Raw genomic sequence first — 27,149 nt, 5'->3', positions numbered from 1 at the left:
CTCCTTCTGTTGCTAAAGCAGGGTGTCTGTGTGGGAGGCCTCAGGAAAAAATCCAGGTCTGTACTTTCTTTAAGGGAAGGGCCACCCTAGCTCAGTGGCTGCCTTGTAAGCAGACAACACCAGATTTAGGGTGGTGTGGAGCAGACAGGGAGCACAACAATACTTACATTTATACGGGTACCTACTGAGAAGACCCACTTAAAAAGCAGCTGTACCAAAATGAAATATTGTGGAAAATAATAATTATTTAGGGGGAAGGGGCGCTCAATCTTGGTCTTCTTCTGGGAGCCATATTACCAAACTCCACCCATGATGCAGCTGGTCCCAGGTTCGGTCCCTGCAGGCATCTTCAGGTTGAGTTGCGAGACTGCTGCCTAGAAAGCCGCTGCCAGTCAGTGCAGACAACACTAACCAAGATGGACCACAATTCTGACTCAGCATAAGGCAGATTCCTAAGGAGAAATAAATAGACATCTATCTGTCTATCAAGCTGAGTGAACAGTGAATTGCTAGTAACTGGCATCGATTAATATGTATCTTGGATCTGTGTGGCTGGTCGTTCTATTAAATAGAAGCAGCGGAAGAGGCTGAATGCACCCGCTGGGCAGTCCATTACGCTTCACGCTTTACGTCGGCCACGTGTCCCCCTGCGGTTCTCGCATGCGCACTTTATGCCTCGCCTCCGGCGCGCATCCTCCCCATCACCTCTCTATGCTTCTTATCGAAACCAGAGCGCCCCCAAGTGAGGCGGAAGGTATAAAGCAGGGCGCATCAACCGACCGGATGTAGAATTTACTCGCTTACTCCAGGCCGGAAGTAAAGCACCTCGAAAGCGAGGTCGCTGTACAGTTCGGGATCTACCGGAGACGCGTAGATTAAGGACGGGAAGCGGCAGGCTTACGGACGTCCGGTTATTTCCTGAACAACAAAATGACAATTGGGAATTAAGTGGCGGCGGCTTACCCGTTTCTCGTAAACCGGAAGTGAAAGCCTGTTTCCAAGGCGCACCGACCTTCGACCCGGAAGTAATATCGTGCGTTGGCGGCCGCACAGCAGCAATTCCGCACGCTGGTTTGCAGACTGCCGATCCGTCCGCGCTGCCGGCAACATGGGGAAGCCACGGCGGAGAATAGCCCCGGGCTTGAGGGCCTCGCAGCCGCGGGAGGAAAAGATGGAGGAGCCGGAGCCGGGAGCCCCGATCTTCACGGAGGAGGCAGACGATTTCCACCAGCGGCGTCTGGAGGAGGCAGTGCTGGCGGCGCTGGGCAGCGAGGAGGAGGAGGAGGAGGAAGAGGAAGATGGCGAGGAGGAGGTCCTGGGGCTAGAGCTCTCTGAGGAGAGTGAGACGGAGGAGGATGGAGGAGGAGGAGATGAGGGCGCGGACGACGACGAGGATGGAGGCGAAGGCGAGCCCCTGGATATGGACAGTGACCTGGAGGAGCAGCGGGGCGGCAGCGGAGACCCCGGCCTCCCCCATGAGTTCGCCTGGGGCCAGCGGAAACAGCTCTATTACGGCACTGACTACGGCAAGGCTGCGACTCGCTCCAAAGCAGCCAAGCAGAGCCAGGAGGAAGCCGAAGCTGAGGAGCTGGAGGAAGAGGAGGAGGCCCAAGCCATTCAGAAAAGGCTGGTGCAGAATCTGGGGGAGGATGACTACGGCCTGGACCTGATAGAGGCCTACGCTGCGGCAGCCCAGGAACCAGGTCGAAAAGAGTCCGGGTCGAAAATTGCCAAGGACTTGCAGTCTCTCTCTAAAAAAGAGAAGTTGAAGCTGTTGAAAAAGGAATCCCCCGAGTTGCTGGAGCTGATTCAGGACTTTGAAGCCAAGTTAACTGAGCTCAGAGATGAATTGGAGCCGCTCATGCAAATGGTAAAAGATGGGGTCATCCCAGAGGGAAAGGGCAGCCAGTATTTACAGACCAAATACCATCTCTATTTGAACTATTGCTGCAACATTAGTTTTTACTTGGTGCTGAAAGCCAAAAGGATTCCAGTCCACGGTCACCCCGTCATTGAAAGACTTGTAAGTTACAGAAATTTAATAAATGACTTGGCGATTGTGGACCAAAAACTGTCACCAGAGATTCGTCTGCTCCTTAATGAATTCCATAGTAGTGACACTGGTGATGTGGAAGGTAGGAAGCTTATTGTGCCTGCTAGAAAGCCTGTTAATAAAATCAAACCTAAAGTTGTTGGTGAGCTTTCTAATGGTAATGATGCTGAAGAAGCTACAGATGATTCAGATTTGGATGAGGAGGCTGCCCTGAATTATTATAAGGAGATGGAAGAAAAGATAAAGCTTAAGAAAAAGAGGAAAAGAGAAGAAACAGAATGTGTGGAAGACCTGATTATGGAAGAGGAAGCCGGAGATCAAAAGAGAGGTGCAACATACCAGATTGTCAAGAATAAAGGCCTCACACCCAGAAGGAAAAAGATTGATCGTAACCCAAGAGTCAAGCACCGTGAGAAATTCAGGCGAGCCAAGATTCGTAGGAAGGGGCAAGTTCGTGAGGTCCGAAGAGAAGAACAAAGATACGGAGGCGAACTGTCTGGCATTCGTGCTGGAGTTAAGAAAAGTGTTAAGCTTAAGTGATTCTCTTTGTATAATTCTTTTTTTTACTCGCTGAAGGCAATGAATGTGAGCTCAATAAATGTTCATTTTGGGGGTAAATAAATGCAATATGTATTTATTTTAACATGGAGAAAGCAGCATTGTTCATAGTATGCAAAGTTCAGGGCAACTGCCTTTCCCAGTTGTTTCGTTTGTCCAGCAGCTCATCTTTGCTCATCATCATCCGCAGTAACCAGGCACTGTGTTTAAATGTAAATCCCAATCACTGCATTGAGAACATAGCAGGTCAACAATCCTCTCACCTTCCACCACTTTTTGACCTGCTAGGTTGCATTTATGTGCAATTTTGACTTTTAATAACTGCATTGAGCTCAATGGGAATTCTCAGTTAATATGCCCAGGATTGAGTTCCATATACTTTGGCCTGACCCAGTAAGGCTCTCCTTAGTTAAGGGATCCGAGGAGTATTTAATCTGCATTAAGCTATCTTGAACATACACTTAGGGCTAGGCTGATCAGATCCAATGCAAAAGTGGAGACGGTCCTGTATGTTGTGGAAGATAAGAGCTTTGGCAGGTAAAGCTTCTAATGCATAAGTTTTATTTAATTTGCTTCATTCAGACTCACAAAAGCTTTCTATATACTTTCTATACCTTCTAAGTTACCTGTGTGCTCTACATTAATACAGTATAAATATTTGAAGCCACAGCTTAGCATATGGTGCATTGGTAGCTGGCTGAGTGGAACCAAAACCAGCCACTTTTTGATTTAGCAGGTATGTTTAACATAAAGACTAGAAACCATTTAGAAATGAACTGTGAGGGGATGCCTATAAGTACCGGTAGTTAATTTTTTAAAAGGGATATTAACCCTGCAGCATAGAGGCACATGCTGTGATGAGTTGTTTTTTTTGGGGGGGGGGTACTAACATTGTAATTAAAATTGTGAGGGGTTTTTTTTGGGGGGGGGGAGTTTAAGGCCACAGAAAATAGTGACTGGAAGTTACTTTGCAGAAAAGCTGTTATTTGTTGCAGGTGGGGAGAGGTCAGTCTTTTTGTAGAGCAAGCCATAATTTTGAGATGTGGTTTTAAGGACTGAAAGGTGGGACGAACTCTTGCAATGCATAGTGCTTTTTTACTGCTGCAGTCAAAGCCATGCTCTCTTTACAAAGCTTCATGATATTCCGTCTACCTTCCTCTCTACATCCTGTCCCCCCAAACAGCACAGTGGTCAGTAATCATGGTTGGTCCTCACTAGGCTGTTTTTGCACACCCCTTTAGTTCCCACCCCCAAAAATATTATTGCACTTTTGAAAATCTTAGCATTCCCCCAAGCCTATTGGATGGTGTCTTTGGTTTGATGCTTATGCTAGGGCATCAGAAATAAGAGTGAACCATGGTGTTTATTTGAAGTTTGTAAATCCTCTGTAATGTTTGAGAGATCACTTTGTAAAGGGAATAAAGTGGTGAAATGGAAGATTAGGGTAAGCTTTTTAAACGGGCTGCAGTTTTGAGTTTTTATCTTCTACAGGGAAAGTGCCCCTGTGCAGAAATTAGCAAACAGACCATGTCTGGATCATTTGAGGTAAGCAAATATAGACATATTCTTCTGTGTGCATTTACGAGGAGAGGCCATGCTTCACGGTGGCTTCTCAATATGCTTGCAGTAAAAGCCAAGCAAGTGTGTTTGATTAAGGAACCATAGGGTTGTTTTTTCGGCCTAGCCATAAATGGGGGGGGGGGGGCAGTCAAGGGGTAGAGTGGGGAAAGGGAACAATACTTTGATCTTTTGGTAGTAATGGCTGGTTAAGAGTTTCAAGCAGGAACTTTTCTGAGCGCTGCCTGGAAATGCCGAGGATTGAACCTCCCAGAGCGATCTTGGGCCAGTCAACTCTCTCAGCCTAACCGACCTATCAGGGTTGTTGTGAGGATAAAATGAGGAGGAAGAAAACCATGTACTGTGCCGCCTTGAGATCCCTGGAGGAAAGGTGGGATAGAGAAGAAATAAATATTAATTATAAACCTGAGACCTTCTGCAGGCAAAGCATGGTATCTACTACTTACCACCTCAAATACAGTATTTTTAAGAGAGCAGAGAGAAATCAAGTAAGGTTAATGTGTCACTCAGCCCTTACTAGGCATACAAAAGCAAATTAAATCCGCAAGGTGTGACATCTTCTGTACATGCTGAGGTGGTACAAATTTCCTTTCTAATTGCATCTGATATGAAAAAAGGCTCAGCCAGAGTATAAACTCAAATAGTGCATTTTCCTCAAGGGTTTTAAGCCCTAAATGGTAACGGTAACATGTAAATTACGTTTTTTGTGTGGCAGGGAAATGGGTGAGGGGATATAGTTCATTTTAGTTTAAGGAACTGACAACTGTGGTGGATTCGGAGTGGGAACTGCTCTCAAGTGTCCATTTCCTGGCAGATAGGAAGCCCACAGTGAACTTTAAGAAGGAATGGGAAAACTTTATACAGTGGTACCTCAGGTACCTCGTGCTCTGGTCCATGGGGTCACGAAGAGTCGGACATGACTAAACGACTAAACAACAACAAACCTCAGGTTAAGTATTTAATTCGTTCCAGAGGTCCGTTCTTAACCTGAAACTGTTCTTAACCTGAAGCACCACTTTAGCTAATGGGGCCTCCTGCTGCTGCCGCGCCACTGGAGCACGATTTCTGTTCTCATCCTGAGGTAAAGTTCTTAACCCGAGGTACTATTTCTGGGTTAGCGGAGCCTGTAACCTGAAGCGTATGTAACCTGAAGCGTATGTAACCCAAGGTACTACTGTAATGTACGGTACTTAAGAGAACACTAAACAACTAAAAACTTTGGCAGGATCTGAGTAACGCATGTAATGTATTAAAAACGAAGGTAAAATGGACTATTGAAAGAAAAAGAGAAATTAGTGATGGCCGCAGGAAAAATTTGATAATGGAAACCATGGAGGGGTGGTGGGAAGTCTTAAGGATTCTGGAAATCCTAAATGGGGATGATGCTGATGTTTGAATTCAAATGTAGAATGTAAAATTGAATAATATATATGGGGTGGGTGGGTGGATGTGTAGACACCCACCCACCCCACAGTGGCAAAAACTGACCAGCAAAGTGGTCTGTTCCCACACAGCCAGTCAAAGGGCAATAATGGTACACAAACACGCCATATTTCAGAGGCGGGAAGGGCACGAACTGACCCTAATGGGGTCGCCCTTCCCAGGGGGCAAGAACTGTGACCACTCCTGAGGGAGAAAGGGTCAAAACGGACCCACCCCACCCCACCCCCCAAAGTAAAGGGGTCAGAACCTACCGAAGTGGCCCCTCTTCTGAGGGAAAAGGAGAGGGGCAAGAACCTTCCCCTCCCCCACCACCACAAAGCGGCGGGAAAGCGGCCGTGAGGGGAGAAAGAAGAGCCAGGCAAGACGGGGGCGGAGCTCCGCGCGAGGCCGGGACGGCCCATCTCAACCTCCGGTCGGCCTGGGCCCAGTCAGGGCTTAGGAAGGGGGCTGGTCTAGGCGGGAGAAGGAGGCGCCGCCGCCGCCGCTTTCTTTCGCCCGCCCGCCCTGTGGAAAAAGTTGCCCGCTCACTCTCGCCGCCGTCCAGGAGGAGGAGGAGGAAGAAGGGAGAGAAAAAGAGGGAGCCGCCGCCACCCTCAGCCTCTGAGGGAGCATGGAGGGAGCGGGGAAGAGAGAGGCGGGCGACGGAGAGGGGGAAGCGGAGCGCGAGGAGGAGGAGGAGGGCAAAGCCGCCGCCGCCACGGAGGAAGAAGAAGAAGAGGCGCCCCCCGACTCGCCCCCTTTCTTCCTCCTCTACCCGGGCCGTGGAGGCGCCGCCGCGCCGGGCTTGCAGCCCCAGAGCGCCTGGAGAGCCGCCCCGCCGGGCCCTTGCGGGGTCCCCTTGCCCGTCCTGCTCAGCTACATCGGGCCCGAGAGCGGGCAGCAGCACCGAGCCGGCGGCGCCCGTGAGTAGTAGGCAACGCCGCTCCTCCCTTCCCGTCTCCCGGCAGAAGCTGCCTCTGCCGCCCTGGTTTCTCCTCTCTCTCCCCGAACCGCGCCCTGTGTGTCCGCCGCACATGGTGTGCTCGGCTGTCATCCGCCCCCCAACGTTGTGTAATGTTACGGGCAACTCTTGTCCCAGGGAGGGAGGGGAAGCCTCCTCCCTTCGCTTTCCTCCTCCTCCTTTTTTTGAGGGGAGTGGGCTCCTTTGCCGATACCCCACCCCACGAACAAGGTCCATGGGGTTGTAAAGCAAGCCAGACCATTTAGCACCGACCCCATTCATTACAGCAGCTGACCATCACCAGCTCACTCCAAGCCCTGCAAAAAACACCATCATCATCATCATCATCATCATCATTATTATTATTATTATTGATGCCCTCCTCCCATAGATATCAGGGCGGTTCACAGCATGAAACTACTAAGCGCATGCTAAAAACCAGAACAAAGGCAAACCGAACCAAGCCAGCAACCCTCCCTCGCCCTTATTTATGAAAGAAGCCTGTTAATCGCCTATCCGACTTTTAAAAAAGGCGCTGGAGGTTATTGAGATCGATGCAAGCTAAAAAGCATTGCAGGGGGTTGGGCTAGATGACCCTCTGGGTCCCTTCCAAGTCTACGTTTTTCTGAAAAACACGCACGCAAGACCCAACTGCAGTCCTCGCCCCAAGCAGCTATGTGTGAGACTTGCTCACCAGAAAGTGTGCCTTGTCTTGCTAGCTGTGTTTTTTGGTCTCTCTTCACCCCCCCCCATCAATTCCTATTCCTTTCTCCCTAATCTCCAATATTACATTTTCTGCTGGCTGACACGTTAAAACAGAAAGCCCTAATTCCCAGCTGTATTTCTTGCTGCAGTCCTACTGCCTACTCAGAAGTAAGGTCCTTTTTGATTCAGCAGGGCTTACTATCAGGTAAGTGCAGTTAGGGCTGCAGCCTTAGTGACCCAAGTTTTGGGTCCTTTTTAGGTTCAGTATTTCACTGCTTTATACCACCCCTACTCCACAACATTTGAAAACATCGGCTTTGTACTTAAACACAAATTGGCTGGGAACTTCATTCTCTGTGTCTTTATTAATTTATTTAAAGAACAACAAACTGGTGATTGCTTTAACTTTCTGATTTGAATCATGAGGATGAATTAGAAGAACTGCTGAGTCTTGAATGAGTCTTGCTTTGGAATTGAGGACTTTATTAGATTTTCTTCTGCCGTTTCATTTTATTTTGTTCTAAGGGCTTGTTTTAACAAAGAATTAACTCTGGAACTTCTGGTGAAATGATAAGGGGGTCTTTCTGTCTCCTTCCACAATGCCATTTGTCTTTTCAATAGGCATAGAGGCATTGGGGTGAGAAGATTTTGAGCGAATGAAAGAGTCAAACTCATTGTTTTAAGTGTTAGTAACTGCATTGTGTTAAGATTCTAGCAGCCTTGGGTGTTCAAGAGTTTTGTCTATTAAACTGATCATCATGATTGCTACTGTAATAATGATTTATATCGCACTTTAGAATTTTGCAAGCAAAAAAAGATTGTTTCCCCAAGGAACTCACAGTCAGTCCTGGCATAACATTCCGTTCTGCTGTTAAGTAGTCATAATATAGTAAGAAGAGCTTTGCTCAAATGTGGAGGTTAAATGTGTTTCTTGCACTTGGAGGCTTCTAACACTGTGCTGATGGCTCCCTAATGCAAGAAGGGAAAATGTTATGTGATTCTAAAGAGAAGGGGATATTTGGGTATGTCTCCCAGATGAAATGTTGCAGGTTTCTGAATTGTACTCTTGCAGTTGTAAAGAATAAAGCATGGAAGTGTGGGGCACTATTAGAATGTGTGTAAAATGGATTAACAGAGCTGCAAAGATTGTTTCCCCCCCCCTAAAAATGTATACCCTGCCCCCTCGTGGCTTATCATCCTCATAATTGCTTACTTGTGTAAAAATACAAACAAACAAAAATACAAAACAATAGCACAGCACATGATGTAAGCTCCAGTCAATAAAAAACTCATAGCGGCTAAAATGTTAAAAGTTTGCAATGTTCACCTGGGGAAATAGGAAGTTCTTTGCCATGTGGTACCAGTTCATAAAATGTTGGGAGGGCATTTCACAGGTTGGATACCAACACCAAAAGGGCAGGCAGGCTTTCCCTGCTTGCCACCTGCCTACTTCCAATGGTGGGGACATGTGGAGAAGTGCCTCAGATGTAGATCCCAGCATGAGGGCACATCAGTGTTATAAGCATAGGTAGAAAAGCTAGGAGGCAAATGGCTCCTGGAACCTGGGTTACAGGCACAAAAGCAGAATGGCTAGTCGCCACTCCCACCCCCCAATGCAGCTGCACTTACTATTTATTTATTTTTTAAATGCATGAACTAATACACAATTCACACCAGTGACACATTGTCAACACCACATTTTTAATAGATACAAGAGCGGATTGTCCAGCAGATACCTAGGCCCTAAGCCATGCAAACCTTTAACTGTGAGCATCTGCTCTTTGAAGTGAGCCTGAAAGCAGACCAAATAATTATCAGTGATCCCAGTGTTGAAGAAGAATGTTTGACTGTGATGCCGAGGTACCAGTTTAACCTGCCTGGTGTGATATACACTGGATTGTTTAGAAATTACTGAAGAGTTAGTGACGTGTCAAGCTAATGAACCAAACCTTTGTGAGTTAGGCATTTGTGGGTTTTTTTAAGCAGAGGAGGAAACTCTGGCAGAGAGCTTATTTTCCCTGGCTGAGGCAATAGAGAGAGGCAGCAGTAGTCCTAGACCTGTGATTTCCCTTTCTTCTAGGAATAGCATTGGGATAATGTGAATTGGGGTTCTTTTGAGGTACTTTTACTGCCCTTTGATGATTGCCTATTGTTCCATGATCACCTACCATCTTTTGTTTTTAAATACTTTTAAAAAATCTGTCACAAAAATTAGCATCTGTGTTGGATAATAGGGAACAATGTTGCGCTGCATAAAACACCCTTACAAAGTGTTTGCATATTTATGCTGTTGTTGTTGTTATAATAATAATAATAATAATAATGTTTATTACCTGCCCTTCACCAACTGGTCCCAGAGTTGGTTACAATAATTTAAAATTCAGTGTTAAAAACCGTTAGTATGGACCCTAAAACACAGATTCGGATGCCAAAGGCCAGGGCACAGAGATGTGTCTTCAGCAACAGTCAGGTTTACTTTGAATGTGCTGATCCAAAGCTACACGTATATGTACCTGAGCTTTAAAAGCAAATTACTACGAAGTCTAAATAATCAATATAAACCACAATCAGTTTGTACACATCATATTTTTGATCTCCCAGTACTGCTGTCTCATTAGGAAGGCCACTAAAATCAGTACAACAACTGTTTGCAATAACTTGTGCGGAAAAAGATGATAGGAGGCATTCTCTTTTCTGGGATAACAAAGGAAATGTTTCCGCTGTACTCTTGGCTCTAGCCTCCAACTCAAGGCCTCATAACTGCTTCAAAATAAAACCAGTTCAGGTTTTCTCTGTATTCCCAAACCTGTATATAAATTAGGTCCACAGCCCAATCCTACCTCATATACCTTGAAGCAAGATTCAACAACTTTCAAATAGTTTGTTTAGGTAAGGTAAAGGTAAAGGGACCCCTGACCATTAGGTCCAGTCGTGGCCGACTTTGGGGTTGCGACGCACATCTCGCTATATTGGCCGAGGGAGCCGGCATACAGCTTCCGGGTCATGTGGCCAGCATGACTAAGCCGCTTCTGGTGAACCAGAGCAGCACACAGAAATGCCGTTTACCTTCCCGCCAGAGTGGTACCTATTTATCTACTTGCACTTTAATGTGCTTTCAAACTGCTAGGTTGGCAGGAGCAGGGACCGAGCAACGGGAGCGTTGCAGGGATTCGAACCGCTGACCTTCTTATCGGCAAGTCCCTAGGCTCTGTGGTTTAACCCACAGCATGCAAATCCCTGCAAATAATTTTTTTGTATCTTCACAGTGACTCCAAAGCTGCGCATGCATTACAGACTTATTTTTTTTCTCTCAGTTCATATTGAAGCAGTTTTGGCGGGGGGTGGTGGGATTGAATGAAAACTCAATATTTCATAAGGAACAGCAGATTAGGTATGGCTAATGTGTGTATACCACTTCCCAAACCAGCAATGAGAGTGCACTTGATGCAGAATAAACACGAATGTGTACACAAGCCTTATAATTTGCCTACAAGACCATACTGTCAATGTATTTTTCCCTGTTGGTGTTTGTGGAATCATAAAATCATTGAATGCGTGGTATGGCTGAGTTATCAGCTCAAAGTTTACCCTTCTCTTCCGTTGGCTTATTCAGTGTCATCAGTTGCTATGTTGTACCTGTGTGGCTGATGATGGGTGCTGCACTTGTCTTGAAGTTGACATTTAGCAATGCAGTAAAAAGTTATATTTTTGACTTGGGTATAGCATGGGACGAACACACAGGAAAGTTCAAGCACCCATATCAACTTATAGCAGTGTGTGGTATTACAAGGCTCTTTGACCAGGATGCTTCCACCATTGCTGGCAGTCCGCCCCCCCCCCCCTTTTTAGTGAAGACATTTCAGGCTGCTTTTATGATTAGACAGCCCCCTTGCAGACACCTTGGTAGTACTGTACATGAGAGCCTCTGCTATGGTTGCGGCTAGGCAGTGCTCAGTTGGAGGTGAACACTGGCATCCCTGTGCTGGGGCTGTACATATGGGTGCTGGAAAGTGCATGTTTATTTTGGTTCCAAAAAGAGCTGTTACGGTTGTACAAGTGGTAGCTGTTAGGTGTGTTTCCCCCACATAAAGGCACTTGTTATCACAAATGACACTTGTTTGTGAATTTTTTGCCTAGTTGTGAGCCTCATGGGTGCTTCTGTAAGTGCCAACCAGCCCTTTTACTCTGAGCAGTGTGGAAGATAATTTCTTTTCTTTTCTAGTAGTATAAATGCAGGACAGATTACATATGCTTGTCTCTAAGATTCTGCTTATCTCAAGGCTTACCTCCCGGTCAGTTCCTATTCTTGTAATATATCCACGAGGACTATTTTCAGTTTATCTTCCAGTTCAAGTACCTCATGCTGGATTAACCAGTGATTTTGTGTACATATATGCTGTTCCTAAAATGAAAGAAATTCTTACCCTGATTGATTTAATTTTGATTTCTATAAATGTCTCCTATTCTCAGTTGCTTCTCTCTTGATGTAGGGAATAACCTTCCAGGCTTCTAATTTCATGTGGCTTCGAATTTCCCAAGGAGCTGATTGGCACTTTCTATAGCATTGTATGTACTGCTGAACGAGTATGTTAGAGCAAGCTTTCAGACTATGACAGTAGCAAAACATGCACAGATGGCCACTGTGTTTCTGTATGTACTTTCTCTGATATGTTAGCCGTAATTTGGTCAGCAACCTCATGATAGTGCTATGTCCTTTGAATTTGTATCCATCTGAGAGTTTGCATTCACACTTCTCTTAATGTGGCAATTTCAAACTATTCAGTATTTTGGCACAGTTCTGTGAATATAACATTTCTCCTGCAATAGGAGTGGGACAGTTTTACTGTAATAATTGTTTTAATGCAAAATTGAATGGTATTGCCTTATTCAAACTTGGTTTATGGGTCTTAGACTTTCTACTGTCATATATCCTTTATCTGTTGCTTGTGTATAGAATTTTATGCACAGTTTAAATATTTGTCCTTTGTGCATTTTGGTTTTTTGGCAGAGCACCTCTTAGATTTAGAGCCATCTGAAAGTTCATTTATGGTTTTAAAATGTGCACAATTCTCCCCAGGTTTTTTTTTATCTGATAAGTATATGGTTCATTTATTCACTCTTTACAGCAAATTCTTAATGAAGATTTTAAACAAGAGCCAGGGCAGAGACATGATTGACACAGTACTGCTTTCCTGTAACATATGGATGTAACTTCATATTCTTCTCAGTATGGAGTACGTTTTGGTCATCAGATACCCACCCAATAGTAATTCCCTCTTGGACTCATGTCTCAAGCTTCCTCAACAGCACTAGGTTTAAAGATACACTTAAGTCTAGGCATCAGATGATAGCCATAAGTAAAACAGATGGGGCCTGTATCCAAGAACTGAAAAAGTGTCCCTCTTCATTTATCAGTCTGGTGAGAAATTGTGAGGTTAATGAATAAATTAGAAACATGCACATATTGGGTTACAGATTGGAAAGATAGCTTTGCTGAAGGTTGACTATGATCTTCTATAGAGATTTTGGGCATGCATTGACCTTGCAATTCTTCTGGTGTATTTACCAGACCTTATCAATAGAATACAGCTTTGTAAATAAGCAATGCTCCAGCAGCCATCTTCATTTCGATGCTGGATGTGGAAAAGGGAACTTCTGTCCCCTGGCAGCCTGCTTGATCTCTATGCTTCATGCAGAAGAGGGATGCAGTGCTCTGTACTTTTCCGCCAGTTCTCTCTCTCTCCCCCCCCACCCCCCCGCCCGCATGCAATTCTTCGTTGTCTATGGCTAGCAGGAGAGTGGTTAAATCCAAAGCTGATAAAATATAATGTCATCTTTGTTCTTCAGGCATTAATGCTCTTATTGGAAACTGACACACTTTCCAAGAAGTTATAGCATCTAACGTATTTGCTAATAATCAGCTTGTGCTTAATTTTTGTTGCAGTCCCATGACCCCAACTATAAGATTCTTACTTTTGACTGCTAATGGGCATGTTTTACATCTCTTTGTACTGTGAGACAGGCTGAGGAGAAAAGCATGCATTGTGTTATGCCTGTGATCGCAGATTGACTAGCACAGTCTGAGAAGAGGCTGTGGATGCTGAGAGCAAGATCAGCTTCATTTCTCTTCCTGCATCAGCAGTAGCAGCAGCAGCATCTATAAAGCATCCTGGGAATTGCCTGCTCTACGTTCAGTGCAAGCTGGTCACATGAGTCTGAATTTTCAGTTCAGTTCATTAGTCAGCCATTTTGGTCAACACCCTGCTTACTGCGCACAACCAATCCTATTATCACTCTGTATCTTGGCTTGTCTGGAGGGGTGAGAGAGCAAGAGAGCCTCGTCGATTTCTGCAATTCTGGATGTGTTTTCTTCAATGCATTTTACCATTTTGGATTTATTTATTTTTAAGCATCTTTAGGAAATAGTAAACAGAGCTTCTCCTACCCTCTGAAGGCCAAATTTGCTGTGGTCGTTTACCAGTACGTTGCTCATAGTCAAATTGAAGAAAAGAGTGTGTCTTGTGGAAGAAAACAGAGGAAGAGACCACAGAGGAGAAGAGGCATCTTTTCTTCCCTTTGCACTGTGCCTTGCCTTTCTCAGACTTGTGCAGCTGCGTGATTTTTCAGCAGCTCTTTTTTGACTTAGCGAGGTATTTCCCCCCCATCATCAGAAAGCCTTCCCCCCCTTTTAGCCTATATATTTTATTTTATTGTTGTACCAGCTGAGTCATCATGTCTGCTCTGACGCCTCAAAGCGATATGCCAACCCCCACCACAGACAAGATCACACAAGCTGCCATGGAGACCATCTATCTTTGCAAATTCCGAGTGTCCATGGATGGAGAATGGCTCTGTTTGCGAGAGCTGGATGACATCTCTCTTACGCCCGACCCTGAACCTACCCATGAAGGTATGGTTGCGTTTTCTATGTAGGGAGGCCTGCAGATCTTGTTTTGGGTTAAAGAGGCTGGGAAGGAGGGTCTGGTCTTCACCACCCCATAACTTTATGTAGGAATATGGGAAACTTGACATATTTTAATTGCTTCATTGCAGTATAACCTAATTTGATACAGATTTCCAAAACAGCTGCTGGACTTCTGCTTTTAAGATGACTCACCTGCATCCTAAACAACTCCTGTTCTCATTTGCTTTGTTTTTCTTAGACCCCACCCCTAGCAACCAAGATATATCTCTGTGAGATGAAGTTGTGTATTTATGTGCAACACTTCAAATAAAGAAAGCTTAATGTTTCAATAGTAGCATTTTGATCTGTGTTTTCTTCTTTAAATATTGCTTTTGAAAAAGCTTTTGTTTTATAAATGGAGCTGAATTTAGAATTTTTATGAGGTTGGGAAACTCCTGTGTACTTTCAAAGCTAGATATTGTAGCAGGTGACTCTTTCAAAAATCACCAAGTATATTTACATGGACTTGCTGTCATTTATAGTGTTCTAAAGTCTGGATGACATAGGCAGAAAATACATTTTATTTGGGAATTAAAAATGATACCTCATGGCAGTCTATTTTGTAAGAAGGGCAATTTAGATGGTAGGAGATGCTATTGGAATTAGGAAATTGAATAATATAAAGGCTTGTCCTTCAACTCCCCTACATCTCTTCATTTGAAACAGTAAGGCACCTGGAGCTGGCAGATACAGCTATGTCTCTTAAAACCCAATGGGTTACTCATTGGATTCCTGCTTTGATGGTTGCTGTGAACTAAAGGTGAGAGCACAGCCCATTTTGTAGCATCATGCCCCAGTTTAGTCATGTCTGCAAAACCTGTACCACTTGGCATTGTCACTGTCAACAGCCTTTAACCACACTGAGTTTGTTTCAAGGTGAGCGTTGTTTTTCATTTTGTAGTGTACAAAAGTAACCAAGGCTGGCTCCCAAGCATTTTAGCTGGGAGACTTGCCAGTGCAGTCCCCCCCCCCCTTTGTTCACATGTTGGTTCCCATCTCTGACCCGGAAATGAAACAGAGCTTCTTTGTGCTGCATTGTCTTCATAACCCACTGCCAGCGGCTTGTGGAAATATTCAGGTTTCTGTCACTCACCAGCTGGTTCTAGCCCACCCTGTGGGAGTTGGTAGCAATAAGTAGCAGGTTTAAAATTAAAGTGGTAGCAGTTCAAAAGTCAAAACAAGCATCCTTTTTATCATATCTTGGTATGTGGACAGTACTGTTGTTAGTACATCATGTGGAATAAAACAAGCAATTGATATGGCAAGCATCAAATGACTTCAAAGTCCTGATTAAAAGGATGCAGCCATAGACTCCTATGGTTTGTAGTCCGTGCAAATGAGCAAATAATGAGGTGCTTACGTTTGAGGAAATTACTTGCTTACTTGCTTAGCATGAATTAGAAGTGTCCACGTACTTCCTGTCTTGCTGTGCTTACTACAGGAGAGTCTTGGTGTTGATTGGATAGAACATGTCTTCATTCTTTCTCTGAGGGTTCTCCTACTTTCTTTTGATATTACTTATTGTGCTGTGACAGACTCTGCTACAAATGTAGGGCAAGCCATCTAAGTATGGCAAATGAGATTTTGCTGTCGTCAAATTATCTAACACTTGGAAAAAAGATACAGACTATTTTTTTGCAATTTCCTCACCTAAGTAGATCGATAGTAAGTCCAAGTCTCTGATAAAATACTTACAAACTTATTATGATTTATTGGGATGTAGGTGTCTTGACCTTAGGGAACACACACACACACACACACACAAATACCATCAGTGATATTTTTTTTCATTATTTACAAAATCTTGTTCCATCTAAGATTACCATGGCTGATAATCAGAAAACTATTTCTTTAATGGAATTATGGCCAATATTAGTTGTAATTGTTTGCATTTCTGGCATTGTACACTTTCCAGTGTTACGTGAGCACCTTTGTTTATTCTTTCCCATACAGCACAGTAGTTAAAATTTCTGCTAATGATAGCAGGTTCGGTACTGACTAGTTAGTCCAAAACTAATCTAAAATAAGTGCAAGAAGTGTATCAAAAGAACTCTTCAGATTTTTACAGCTTGCCCCAGCTTGGTGCCCTTGAGGTGTTTTGGACTATCAACTTCAGCCATCATGGCTAATGGTAAAGAATGATAGGAATTGTAGTCAAAACCTCATGGAGGGCACCAGGTTGGGCAAGGCTGCCTCAAATCATTGCATGTTGATAATGTGTTTGGGACTGCATGAGGCTGTAGCTCATTGGTAGAGCATCTGCCTTGGGTGCGGGAGGTCCCAGGTTCAATCCCCACCAAGTCCAGGTAGGGTTAAGAGAGAATCCTGCCTGAAACCTGAATAGCTGCTGTCAGTGTAGACAGTACTGAGCTAGATGGTCTGACTCAGTTTAAGGCAGCTTCCTACTTCACCATAATTATTAAGAGTTTCAAGATTCTAAAGCATAGTGGTATTTATTTTAGAAGTACAGTACTCTCAAATGATGGTGCAGAATTGTAAGACGTGGAGTTTTGCAAGATGCAGCTGTCTAAAGAGAAACGTGGCGCCACTTTGGATTTTCCCTTTTCATACCTCAAGCAGAGAGGAATTTTCATAGCATTTAATGCAGAAAGGCCTTTTCTTGAACAGCTTCTGAAGTGCACTAGAATTCTCTTAAGAGATTATGTGAAACTGCTTTAAAGGCAAGAAATATATTGTTAGAAACAGGGAGGGTGAACTCTTGCCTTCAAGACTTGTTTGTGGACTTCCCTGGTTGAAAACAGGATGTTGGACTAGACGGGCATATGGTCTGATCCAGAAGGGCTCTTCCTATAGTTTTCTTGCCACATTTCCAAACTAGGGTCCAATAGTTAAAACTGGTATCATTTGAGAAGTGTTACACAAAGGCAGCCTGAAGAAAAGTGTGCAAGAGACAAGGGGTGCAGGTTTGAGGATCAAAGTTACACTCTCAGCATCGCTTCCTATGAACTGATGAAAGTAAGATGAAACTGTTCAACATTCTAGCAGAGATCAACTCAAAATATAGCTGTGACAAGTTTTCTGATGATAATGTTTGATATAAAATATCAGCCATTTTGACATGGGCAATGTGGCTTCACATAGCCATGAAAAAATGGACTTGACGGAAATTTATCTGCATGTGAGTTGCTGTTCCTGCTGCTGAGGCTAGACAAGAAATCTGATTAGGATTGTTTGGTTCTGATGTTGTAGCCATCACCATTTCATGCTTTCCACATATTCCCACTGAGCAGGGTGCAATGTGGTTATGTGAGGGCAAGCACAATGCACATACCTACCTTGTCACCATACTAGCATACCAACATGTGCCTAAAAAGCGACATGTGTTTGTATGAATGTAAAGAACCAAGCAGTTGTGTGCTCATGGAACAATAAAAAGCACAGTAAATGGTTTGCCTCCCTTTGCATGATGAAAACTTACAAAATGCTATTTGGTGCTGCATCCTGCAAGTAGTTTATTGTAGGAGGGCGAAAGAATAGGGCTCTGGTTGCAGCACTTTGCCTAATACCGACAGCCTGAGCTGAAGGAGCTTTTGTGGCATAGTGGTTAAAAGAATGAGATGAGCTCGAAAAGCTATGTGCAGATCTTACTTCAGCCAGGAGTTCACAAGGTGACTAAGTAAACCCAGGGCTATTTGATGGGTGAAGTTCCTGGTTGACACTGATTATTTGGGTCCACCTCAACCTGAGCTCAGGCCTGGTTTTGGGACTGAATCGGCCTTGGTCACCCGGCCCCAATATCAAGAGAGGTACAGAGGAGTGTGAACCTGTTACTCTAAATCTCTCAGTGGTCATTAGGAGTTTTGGAGTATGGTGCCATCAGTACACTGATGAGAGACAGCTCTTTTTCTCCATAGCTTCTGAAGCGGCTGTGCAAGCCCTGGACCACCTAAATGCAATGGTGGAGTGGATGAGGGCCAATAAATTGTGTTTGAATCCTGGGAAGATGGAGGCTTTGTGGGTAGGTCATTCACGTTTCTGGAAGGCCGGACACTTTCCCGTTCAGAATGGGCTTGGAGTCCCCCTAAAGGTGTACTCTTGGATTCACCTTTGTCATTTTAGTTCCCAATAACCTCTTTGGTTAGGGATGCCTTTTACCAGCTTCATTTGGTATGCCAGCTATGTTTTTATCTGGATCGGGATTGCCTACAGTGGGGGGGGGGGAGTATTCGATCCCCTGCTAAATTTGCCTGTGGAGGGAGCTGAAGGTTCGAGTAGCTACACATCAGCCTCAAAATCTTACTGACTTGGAGAGGATCTGCAAAGAGGAGTGGGACAAAATACTGGTACCTCCTGAGATGTGTGCAAACCTGGTGGCCATCTACAAGAAACGTCTGATCTCTGTAATTGCCAACAAGGGTTTTGCCACCAAGTACTAAGTCATCTTTTGCAAAGGGATCAAATACTTATTTCACTCATTATAATGCACATCAATCTCTGACTTTTGTCTTCTGGGTCTCTGGAGGTTTTCCTGCTGTTATTCTGTCTCTCACAGCTACAATAAACCTACCATTAAAATTATGGATTGGTCATTTCTTCGTCAGAGGGCAAACGGGCAAATTTAGTAGGGGATCAAATACTTCCCCCCCCCTCACTGTATCAATGTAGTCCATGTATTGGTAACCTTGAGACAGGATTACTGCAATGCACTCTATGTGGGGTTGCCCATGGGCCTGGTCTGGCGGGTCTAGCTGGTGCAGAATTCAAGAATTAGACTGCTGATGGGGGGCAGACAGTCAACAGCATGTAACACCACTGCTAAAACATCTGCCCTGGCGGCCAGTATACTGTCAGTTCAAGTCTCTTGTGCTAATATACAAAGCCTGAACAACTTAGGTCTAGAATACCTGAAGGTTCACCTTAGCCCTTTTATTCCAGCTTTGATCACTGAGATCATCCGTTGGAGCACTGTTAATTGACCCTTGCATTATAGAGCTCTGACTGACTTAAACTAGAAGTTGGGCACTTAGTGTCCCTGGTCCAATGCTGCGGAATACTTTTCCATCAGATATTCGACAAGGAGTTCAACCTTTTTTGGCTGCAGAAATATTCTTGGAAGTGTGTGGGCAGTGCCTGGTGAATTTTGAAACCCAGAGGAGTTAATGAATAACATTTTTAGTGTTCAAATGGCAAAGTCTCATGTAGTTCTTAGCCCCACTACACAACTAGCAAAAACAAGAGGAAGAAATGCAAGTTAAGGGGTAAGAAATAAAGAATGTTTATGACTTGCTGAATTCAGTTTTGATTGCATAATTTAAACGACCTTGTTCAGATTTATTTGTATTTAGTTTTTTACACAGTATAAATCTAGCCCTGTGCAACTTGCTGCCTCTGAGTCTCAAGCTCCTCCCTCATTTGTAGTATGGAGGCAACACTACTTAATTTCTAAGTGCTGTGCAAATAATTTTGTTGCATCCCAAGATCAGTGACCTTAAGGGAGTTCATGGAAGGATAGTTTCCAGCAAACATTGCATCCTCTAAATGCTTCTTTGGAAAGCTGAGGTGGCTGTCCAGTGTGGTGTGGTGTGCAGGAGGTCTCTGGGGGAGGGAGGGTATAGCCCAAAATTGGGTTTGCCCCCTAAGAAGTTAGCTTAAGGAAGATCACAGAAGGAAAGTTTTTGGCCCTTTCTTTCCTTCCTTCCTTCCTTCCTTCCTTCCTTCCTTCCTTCCTTCCTTCCTTCCCCCAGGCAGCCATCCTAACCCATTCCACATTGCTCAATAGGGCACCCTAACCCTCTGGAGATGCTTTTTGGGGGTTGCCAGTGGCTATAGGGGATGGCAAACTTTTCTTCTGTCAGTTTCCATAAATTAAGCCGCCTTAGGATCCAAATAGATGTTTCATAACAGCATCTGCTACAACAAGTCTTTCCATTGCAAAAAATGAAAGATAAGAGCAGGTTTCTTCTGAGTTCTAGTGTATGTGAGCACAGGAAAATGCGCACACACACTAATAAAATGTTGAGGAACAGTGTCTATTAATATATGTATTTACATTAAAATACAAAAATACTACTGCTACTAATAATATGCAACATACAAAGGTTTTAAAAGAATACAACCAAATATATATTAAGACACAAATGGTTAAGCATACCTCCAGAATTCTGACCACCTTTGTAGTTCGTGTTACTATGTTTAATGGGCTTGCAGAATATAAAAACACGAAGTAGGACATCAGTTCTGAGATATATATATATATATATATATATATATATATATACACATATATATATCAGTTTTGTGCATTGACATATATATATATGTCATACATATATATATATATATACATATGTGTGTATATATATATATATATATGCAGGTTTTGGTGTCCTCGGGTGTCTTCCCGTGTAAAAGTTGGGGTGTCTAGGCGACGTTTCGACGAGGTCTCACTCGTCATCTTCAGGCTGGTGCTTTCGGCTTCTTGTTACTGGAACAGAGCAGGATCTCAGTGTTTGAGTTCCTATAAATACTGTTGAGGAGGTGTGGTGTATAGCCTCCAATGTTCTGGGCAGAGAGGAGGTTCCCAGGCTAGTGTGCCTTTTCTTCTTTTGTTCCTTAATTACTTGAGGGATATCTTGAGTGATTTCTTGAGTGATTTCCTGAATCCCACTTAGGTGGGTCATTAGGTGTGGATTAGTTGCTAAAGCCTTCGTGTCTTGAACTCTTGAACTTTGTGAAGAGTTTTTCTGAGAAGATGGCTGTACTGCACTTGGTTGTGCTCTGGCTTGGCTTCGTGTATAGGGGCGAGCTGTGGTTTTGTGGCCTGTGCCAGCCAGATCTGTGTAGGGGTTGCAGGGGGGTGCAGCATCCGGAGGTGCCACCCTGGTTTGGCTACTGGATGGTGTCTGTAATTTATCTGTGGAGAGGGTCTGGGTTTGGGTCTGGTGTGGTTGATTGGTGATGGCGTTCTGTGTGCCTCTGGATCTGGTGTCAGATTTTGTGGGGAGGGCTAATTTCCAGATGTCTGGCAAGCGGGATGTGTCGTCACGCTTGTTCATGTTGTTCATTATTCTCTTGTGGTGATGAATGCCGTCAAAAAAGAAGAAAAAACTTCCTCTCTTTTCCAACACATGAAAGAAACAGGACACGAAATTAATTTTGCAGATTCCAAATTGCTCTTTAACATGGAACATCACCACAAGAGAATAATCATGGAAGCCATCGAGATAGAGAAACACCCTCACAACATGAACAAGCGTGACGACACATCCCGCTTGCCAGACATCTGGAAATTAGCCCTCCCCACAAAATCTGACACCAGATCCAGAGGCACACAGAACGCCATCACCAATCAACCACACCAGACCCAAACCCAGACCCTCTCCACAGATAAATTACAGACACCATCCAGTAGCCAAACCAGGGTGGCACCTCCGGATGCTGCACCCCCCTGCAACCCCTACACAGATCTGGCTGGCACAGGCCACAAAACCACAGCTCGCCCCTATACACGAAGCCAAGCCAGAGCACAACCAAGTGCAGTACAGCCATCTTCTCAGAAAAACTCTTCACAAAGTTCAAGAGTTCAAGACACGAAGGCTTTAGCAACTAATCCACACCTAATGACCCACCTAAGTGGGATTCAGGAAATCACTCAAGAAATCACTCAAGATATCCCTCAAGTAATTAAGGAACAAAAGAAGAAAAGGCACACTAGCCTGGGAACCTCCTCTCTGCCCAGAACATTGGAGGCTATACACCACACCTCCTCAACAGTATTTATAGGAACTCAAACACTGAGATCCTGCTCTGTTCCAGTAACAAGAAGCCGAAAGCACCAGCCTGAAGATGACGAGTGAGACCTCGTCGAAACGTCGCCTAGACACCCCAACTTTTACACGGGAAGACACCCGAGGACACCAAAACCTGCATTCCTGTACCCGTGAAAATCTACGAAAGCATATATATATATATATATACATATATATATCAGTTTTGTGCATTGTGCATTGACTTATTAGGATCACTTTAAAATGTATGCTGTTTTCATACTCAAGTTTCTCTGCTACTCACAAGTTAATACAGGAGAGCACAAGATTATAGCTCTCTTGTGGGAAGAAAGCCACGATGGGTGTGTCATTTGCTTGCTCCAGTAATCCTAGTACAGGCAGATTACTGAAGCTCTCTGCCTGTACTCGGAAGCAATGCTCGGAAGCAAAGCAAAACTCAGGTTTACGGCTCTGCCTTTAGGCCTTTACGGAGGGAAAGAAAATGTAAGTATGAACCTAGCATAATAACTGATTTTAGAATTGGTTCCTGTTTGACAAGATATTGAAATGATTGTGCTTGTGAGGCAAGCTGCGTCCTTTGTTTTCTCAGGACATTTCTCTCCCCGCCCCCACTTAACCTAACAACTCTGCTGAAGTCCAGTGTGCAGTGGTTAATTTTTGTTTAATGGACTGGGTGCTATTCGGGCATTGCTAGAGTACTGAACATGGTACTACCAATAAATTTGGCTGTATTTAAGTGCAAGCAATATCTTGAGATTTGTTTTAACCTGGTGCCTTACCCTAACCTTGGTTCAAAACAAGGGAACAGATTTCTTCCTTTTATTTGGAGGCATTTATTTTTGAGGTGGTTCTGAATTGTACCATAAAACTTCTTGGGTAGATTTTTATACCTAGTCAGGCAGGTTATAAATCCAGTTTAAGCATATCCATGCCACTTGATTTAAAATTAATGTGTTTGTATGACTTTGAAAGCTTTAAAAAATGACCCTCTCATTGTGTTTAATAAATTCAGTCTGTTGCTTTATGCAGACTATACTAACTTATGAATTTTTAAATCTTTAACCCCTTTGGTACGTATCTGGTATACCAACCCCCCCTTTGTGTTCCTTTTCTTATCTTGATTTTTCAGTCTTTTCTTTGAATCATGGCTTGCATGACATTTTTCTTTCTTTTCCTTTTTCGCTGTTTGCAAAGACTCTTGGGAGGATTTGACAGATTTGGTGGAGCAATTGTGCGATGATACAGAAGGTGCGTGCCACACCAACATCTTTCAGCTATTATTTCCATTTCATTTTCAACTGGCTTTTCTTGTCTGTCTTTGAGCTGGATCACCAGGTACACTCCAGTGATAGCAACTGGATCATACATGTTTGTAACTATATTGTGCTGACCCTTTCCTTTGTTAAAATGTTTGTTTTTCCTTTTGAAAAACCAGTTGCATGTATTATCTTCTCAGAATGCATCCATACTGATATTCATTTTGGGGAGTGAGAGGTAGCACAGCCCACATCAAGTTCCATGGCTTGTTCACTGTATAGCGGTCTACTTCTGAAGTTTTGGGGTGTCTTTATACATGGGTACAAAAGATCTCATAAAGGACCATACAATTTCCTACATGTGGTTGGAAGACTGCTCCTTCACTCTCTTACTTCCCAATCATTGTTCTACACCATTTCCTTCCTTATTGCCGACTTCTAAAACTTGTGCGGAATTCGAGTCGTCGTACCTGTTCACCATAGATATCTTGCTGGTTTCTTCTGATAATTTCATGCAGCAGAAGCAAAGTGTGGTGCTTTATGATCCCATGTCTGTTTCGTTTTTCCTGGAACACTTCCTCAGAATTATTGTAGTGCAAATGGATGCACAGAGTGCATGTGTGGGATTGTGCAAATTCATTATTGCTGTAGAACAAATACAGTGAAGAGGCAATGTGAATATTTGGGAAATGCCCCCATGATATCAATAAGTGTGCCTCTGCAAGACAAATACAGGGGAACCTCAGTTTTTGAACATAATCCATTCCAGAAGACCGTTCGGCTTCTGAAACGTTCAAAAACCGAAGATCAAAGGGTGGTCGGCAAAATCCATTGGAAAAATGGAGAAATGCGCCTTGGAAACTGTTTGACTTCCGAGGCACGTTCGAAAACGGGAGCAATTACTTCTGGGTTGCTGGCATTTGGGTTCCGAATTATTCGTCAATGGAGACGTTCGAGAACCAAGGTTTGAATGTAATCCTTTATAGAGGGTGGGGATTAAATGGGGAAATGGCACCAGCAAAAGGGGATCTACTCCTTGTGTTTCCTGATCAGATTTCCTCCCGTTGTGGTGGTGTTGTTTTTAATGTGGGAGATTCTACCACAACCATGAGTCTCCCACCTTGTGTCTAGTTGTGCCCTAAGGCGTACTTTATCGCTGTCTTGAGAGTTCTGTTTTCACCTAACCTTGTTGTACATATGGTGTAGTTGCTCATGTTTTGTTTAGCATTTAGAGCTACACTTGCTTTCGTTGACAGGAAGAATGGGGATGTACAGAGGAAGCAAAATCCCAGAAAGAGGAAGGATGGCAAACATGACCTTTAGTCCCTTCTCACAAGATATGTTCTATAGAGCAGCAAAACACACATTCCATGGAGTTGTAAAAACATTGTTTGAGTTGGGTCACCTTGAAGTGAGAAATTCTTAGGTTGTAATCCTGCACATGCATACCCTGGAGTGAACTTCCATTAACTTATACGGGGCTTTCTTCAGAATAGGATTGTGCTGTTAAGAAGATTGAAAAAATGTTCATCTATGTATTACACATTTGAAAGCAATCACATTAAATGCTGAAGCTGCTGAAGGAAGCAAAGAATAATGGTACAGTCTAGCGCAGAAAAGCTGGTGAATTGTTATGCAGACTTTTAAAAAATTGCAAACTGATATGGAAATATGAGATTGGAAAATGAGAAACCAAAATTGACAGATTTGCCCGTCTGTAACTTGCCCTGGCCCAAACCATTGCCATAGATTTTGTCATGCGGGTTTCAGGTTTTTCATGTGGAAATTGGGGACAATCTAGTTTATTAATCCACTCCACTAACAGAGGACATTGTCTAAACAAGGTGAGGTAGCGGTTCAAAGAGGTCTGGGTTCAGATTTTGAGCTTTTTAGAACCAGTTGCAATGGTTGTTTTAGTCAGGCAGATGTTTTTATCTGTTCCTGTTTGCCTCACTGCAGAACTAAGATCAGGCTTCCTAAAACTTGGCCCTCCATATGTTTTTGGCCTACAACTCCCATGATCCCTAGCTAGCAGGACCGGTGGTCAGGGATGATGGGAATTGTAGTCTCAAAACATCTGGAGGGCCGAGGTTGAGGAAGCCTGACTAAGATAATTATAGCATCCTAATTGACAGAGGAGGGACGCGTGTGGCACTGTGGGCTAAACCACAGAGCCTAGGACTTGCCGATCAGAAGGTTGGTGGTTCGAATCCCCGTGACGGGGTGAGCTCCTGTTGCTCGGTCCCTGCTCCTGCCAACCTAGCAGTTCGAAAGTACGTCAGAGTGCAAGTAGATAAATAGGTACCGCTCCAGTGGGAAGGTAAACCGCGTTTCCGTGCACTGCTCTGGTTCGCCAGAAGCGGCTTAGTCATGCTGGCCACATGACCCGGAAGCTGTACGCCGGCTCCCTCGGCCGGTAAAGCGAGATGAGCGCTGCAACCCCAGAGTTGGACACGACTGGACCTAATGGTCAGGGGTCCCTTTACCTTTACCTAATCGGCAGAGGATATGATTCATGGGGACAATGCCCCGTGTTGCCTGCTCAAAATGTTAGGGAAGCATTTGCAATTTGATTACAGTTTATACATGCTTTGCAGTGAAAATAATCCATTTTAAATCTGCTTTCTGCTTTGACTCATTTAAACAAATGCATTCATGTCAGTGTATTAGATTATGTTGCTTTTCCACTGTCTGTCCTTGTAGTGACTGCAACACAGTGTACTTTCATGTGGGTTTATATTAACAAAGTAGTTAGCCAGCTTCATTCAGCAGCCTTGTTAGTTAGCTGAGAAACTTGTTACTGTTGCAGTTTTGACTGTCTCTCTCACATGTATGCATTTATATGCTGATATGATCTTTGGAGTTGGTTAGGAATACAATGTCTGCTTTGTATCTGGACATCCTCCTTTGAAAAATATGTCAGGGAAAATATGTCCTCTGTTGGAATACAGTTTCATAGTGGCTGACATCACTCTTTCAAGACAGATACAGTGGTACCTCGGGCTAAGTACATAATTCGTTCTGGAGGTCCGTTCTTAACCTGAAACTGTTCTTAACCTGAAGCACCACTTTAGCTAATGGGGCCTCCTGCTGCCGCCACGCAGCCGCTGTGCGATTTCTGTTCTCATCCTGAAGCAAAGTTCTTAACCCGAGGTAATATTTCTGGGTTAGCAGAGTCTGTAACCTGAAGTGTATGTAAGCTGAAGCATATGTAACCTGAGGTACCACTGTAAGTTGTTTTACAAATCCCAAGGCCTATATTGCTACAATAAAATTGTATTGTACAATAAAAGTAGAGAGAATGTCAATATGGGAATGTCAGTAAATAGGCAGATTCAAATTATATGTGATTAGTTTGTCTTGTCTTCGGAGGCAGAGGAGATGATTCATTGGGATATACGTATATCATATATTTGATAAATGAGATCAAATACACTTCTGCGGATTTCATTCCTCCAAAAATAGTTATAATGTCTCATTGGTCAGCAACCAGCTTTGCTTCATTTTGGGAGCACATTTCAGGCATTAATCTGTCATTGCTGCTCTCAGTTTTATATATTGAGATAATCAAATGTTGTGTTTCTGATTAAAAGCATGCACACATTTGAGCTTCACCTTGACATTCAAATTTGACCTCAGTGCATGCATTTGTAGTCCAAGACCAAATCTGCTTTCCATCTATACCCTTTTGTCCTTGTTCCCACCTCCCAATGTGTTGATTCATATATTTTAATTTTGCACGAACAGGCCATGCATGCAGGAGTCAGCTGACTGACGTGTTCCTTTCTTTTAACGTGTCCACCCAGGAATTGCATAATAGCAAACATCCAAGAATTCTCTATTCACTACAAGCTTGTGTGTGCATACTTTACTTTATGTTCAGTCATAAAGTGACAGGCTTTCC

General features: G+C 43.7%; 2 protein-coding genes across 10 annotated transcripts in view; both read left to right on the top strand.

Moving 5' to 3' along the window:
* Positions 1-716: 716 nt before the first annotated feature.
* Positions 717-2,675, top strand: UTP3 (UTP3 small subunit processome component). The gene has a single exon (XM_083398480.1). The coding sequence runs from the start codon at positions 1,109-1,111 to the stop codon at positions 2,591-2,593; it is 1,485 nt and encodes a 494-aa protein (XP_083254606.1). The 5' UTR covers positions 717-1,108; the 3' UTR covers positions 2,594-2,675.
* Positions 2,676-5,960: 3,285 nt separating this feature from the next.
* Positions 5,961-27,149, top strand: part of RUFY3 (RUN and FYVE domain containing 3) — a 49,853-nt gene continuing 28,664 nt past the window's right edge. For 2 of the 9 annotated variants that reach the window (XM_083398383.1, XM_083398388.1), the window contains exon 1: positions 13,227-14,187. In XM_083398383.1, the coding sequence (XP_083254509.1) occupies positions 14,010-14,187 (178 nt within the window). In that variant the 5' untranslated portion in view covers positions 13,227-14,009. Of the gene's footprint in view, positions 6,535-13,226; positions 14,188-22,339; positions 22,473-23,183; positions 23,238-27,149 lie in introns of those variants that run through there. The other 7 variants (XM_083398389.1, XM_083398387.1, XM_083398382.1 and 4 more) reach the window with 7 other exon arrangements.

The sequence above is a fragment of the Podarcis tiliguerta genome (genome assembly GCF_965153285.1).
Source record: "Podarcis tiliguerta genome assembly, chromosome: 9".
Taxonomy (NCBI): domain Eukaryota; kingdom Metazoa; phylum Chordata; class Lepidosauria; order Squamata; family Lacertidae; genus Podarcis; species Podarcis tiliguerta.
Note: the sequence above shows the minus strand (reverse complement) of the source record. Positions and strands in the feature narration are given on the sequence as shown.

What these genes read in the sequence shown, in the direction of transcription:
- UTP3 (XM_083398480.1), top strand. Translation starts at nt 1,109, where the DNA reads ATGGGGAAGCCACGGCGGAGAATAGCCCCGGGCTTGAGGGCCTCGCAG.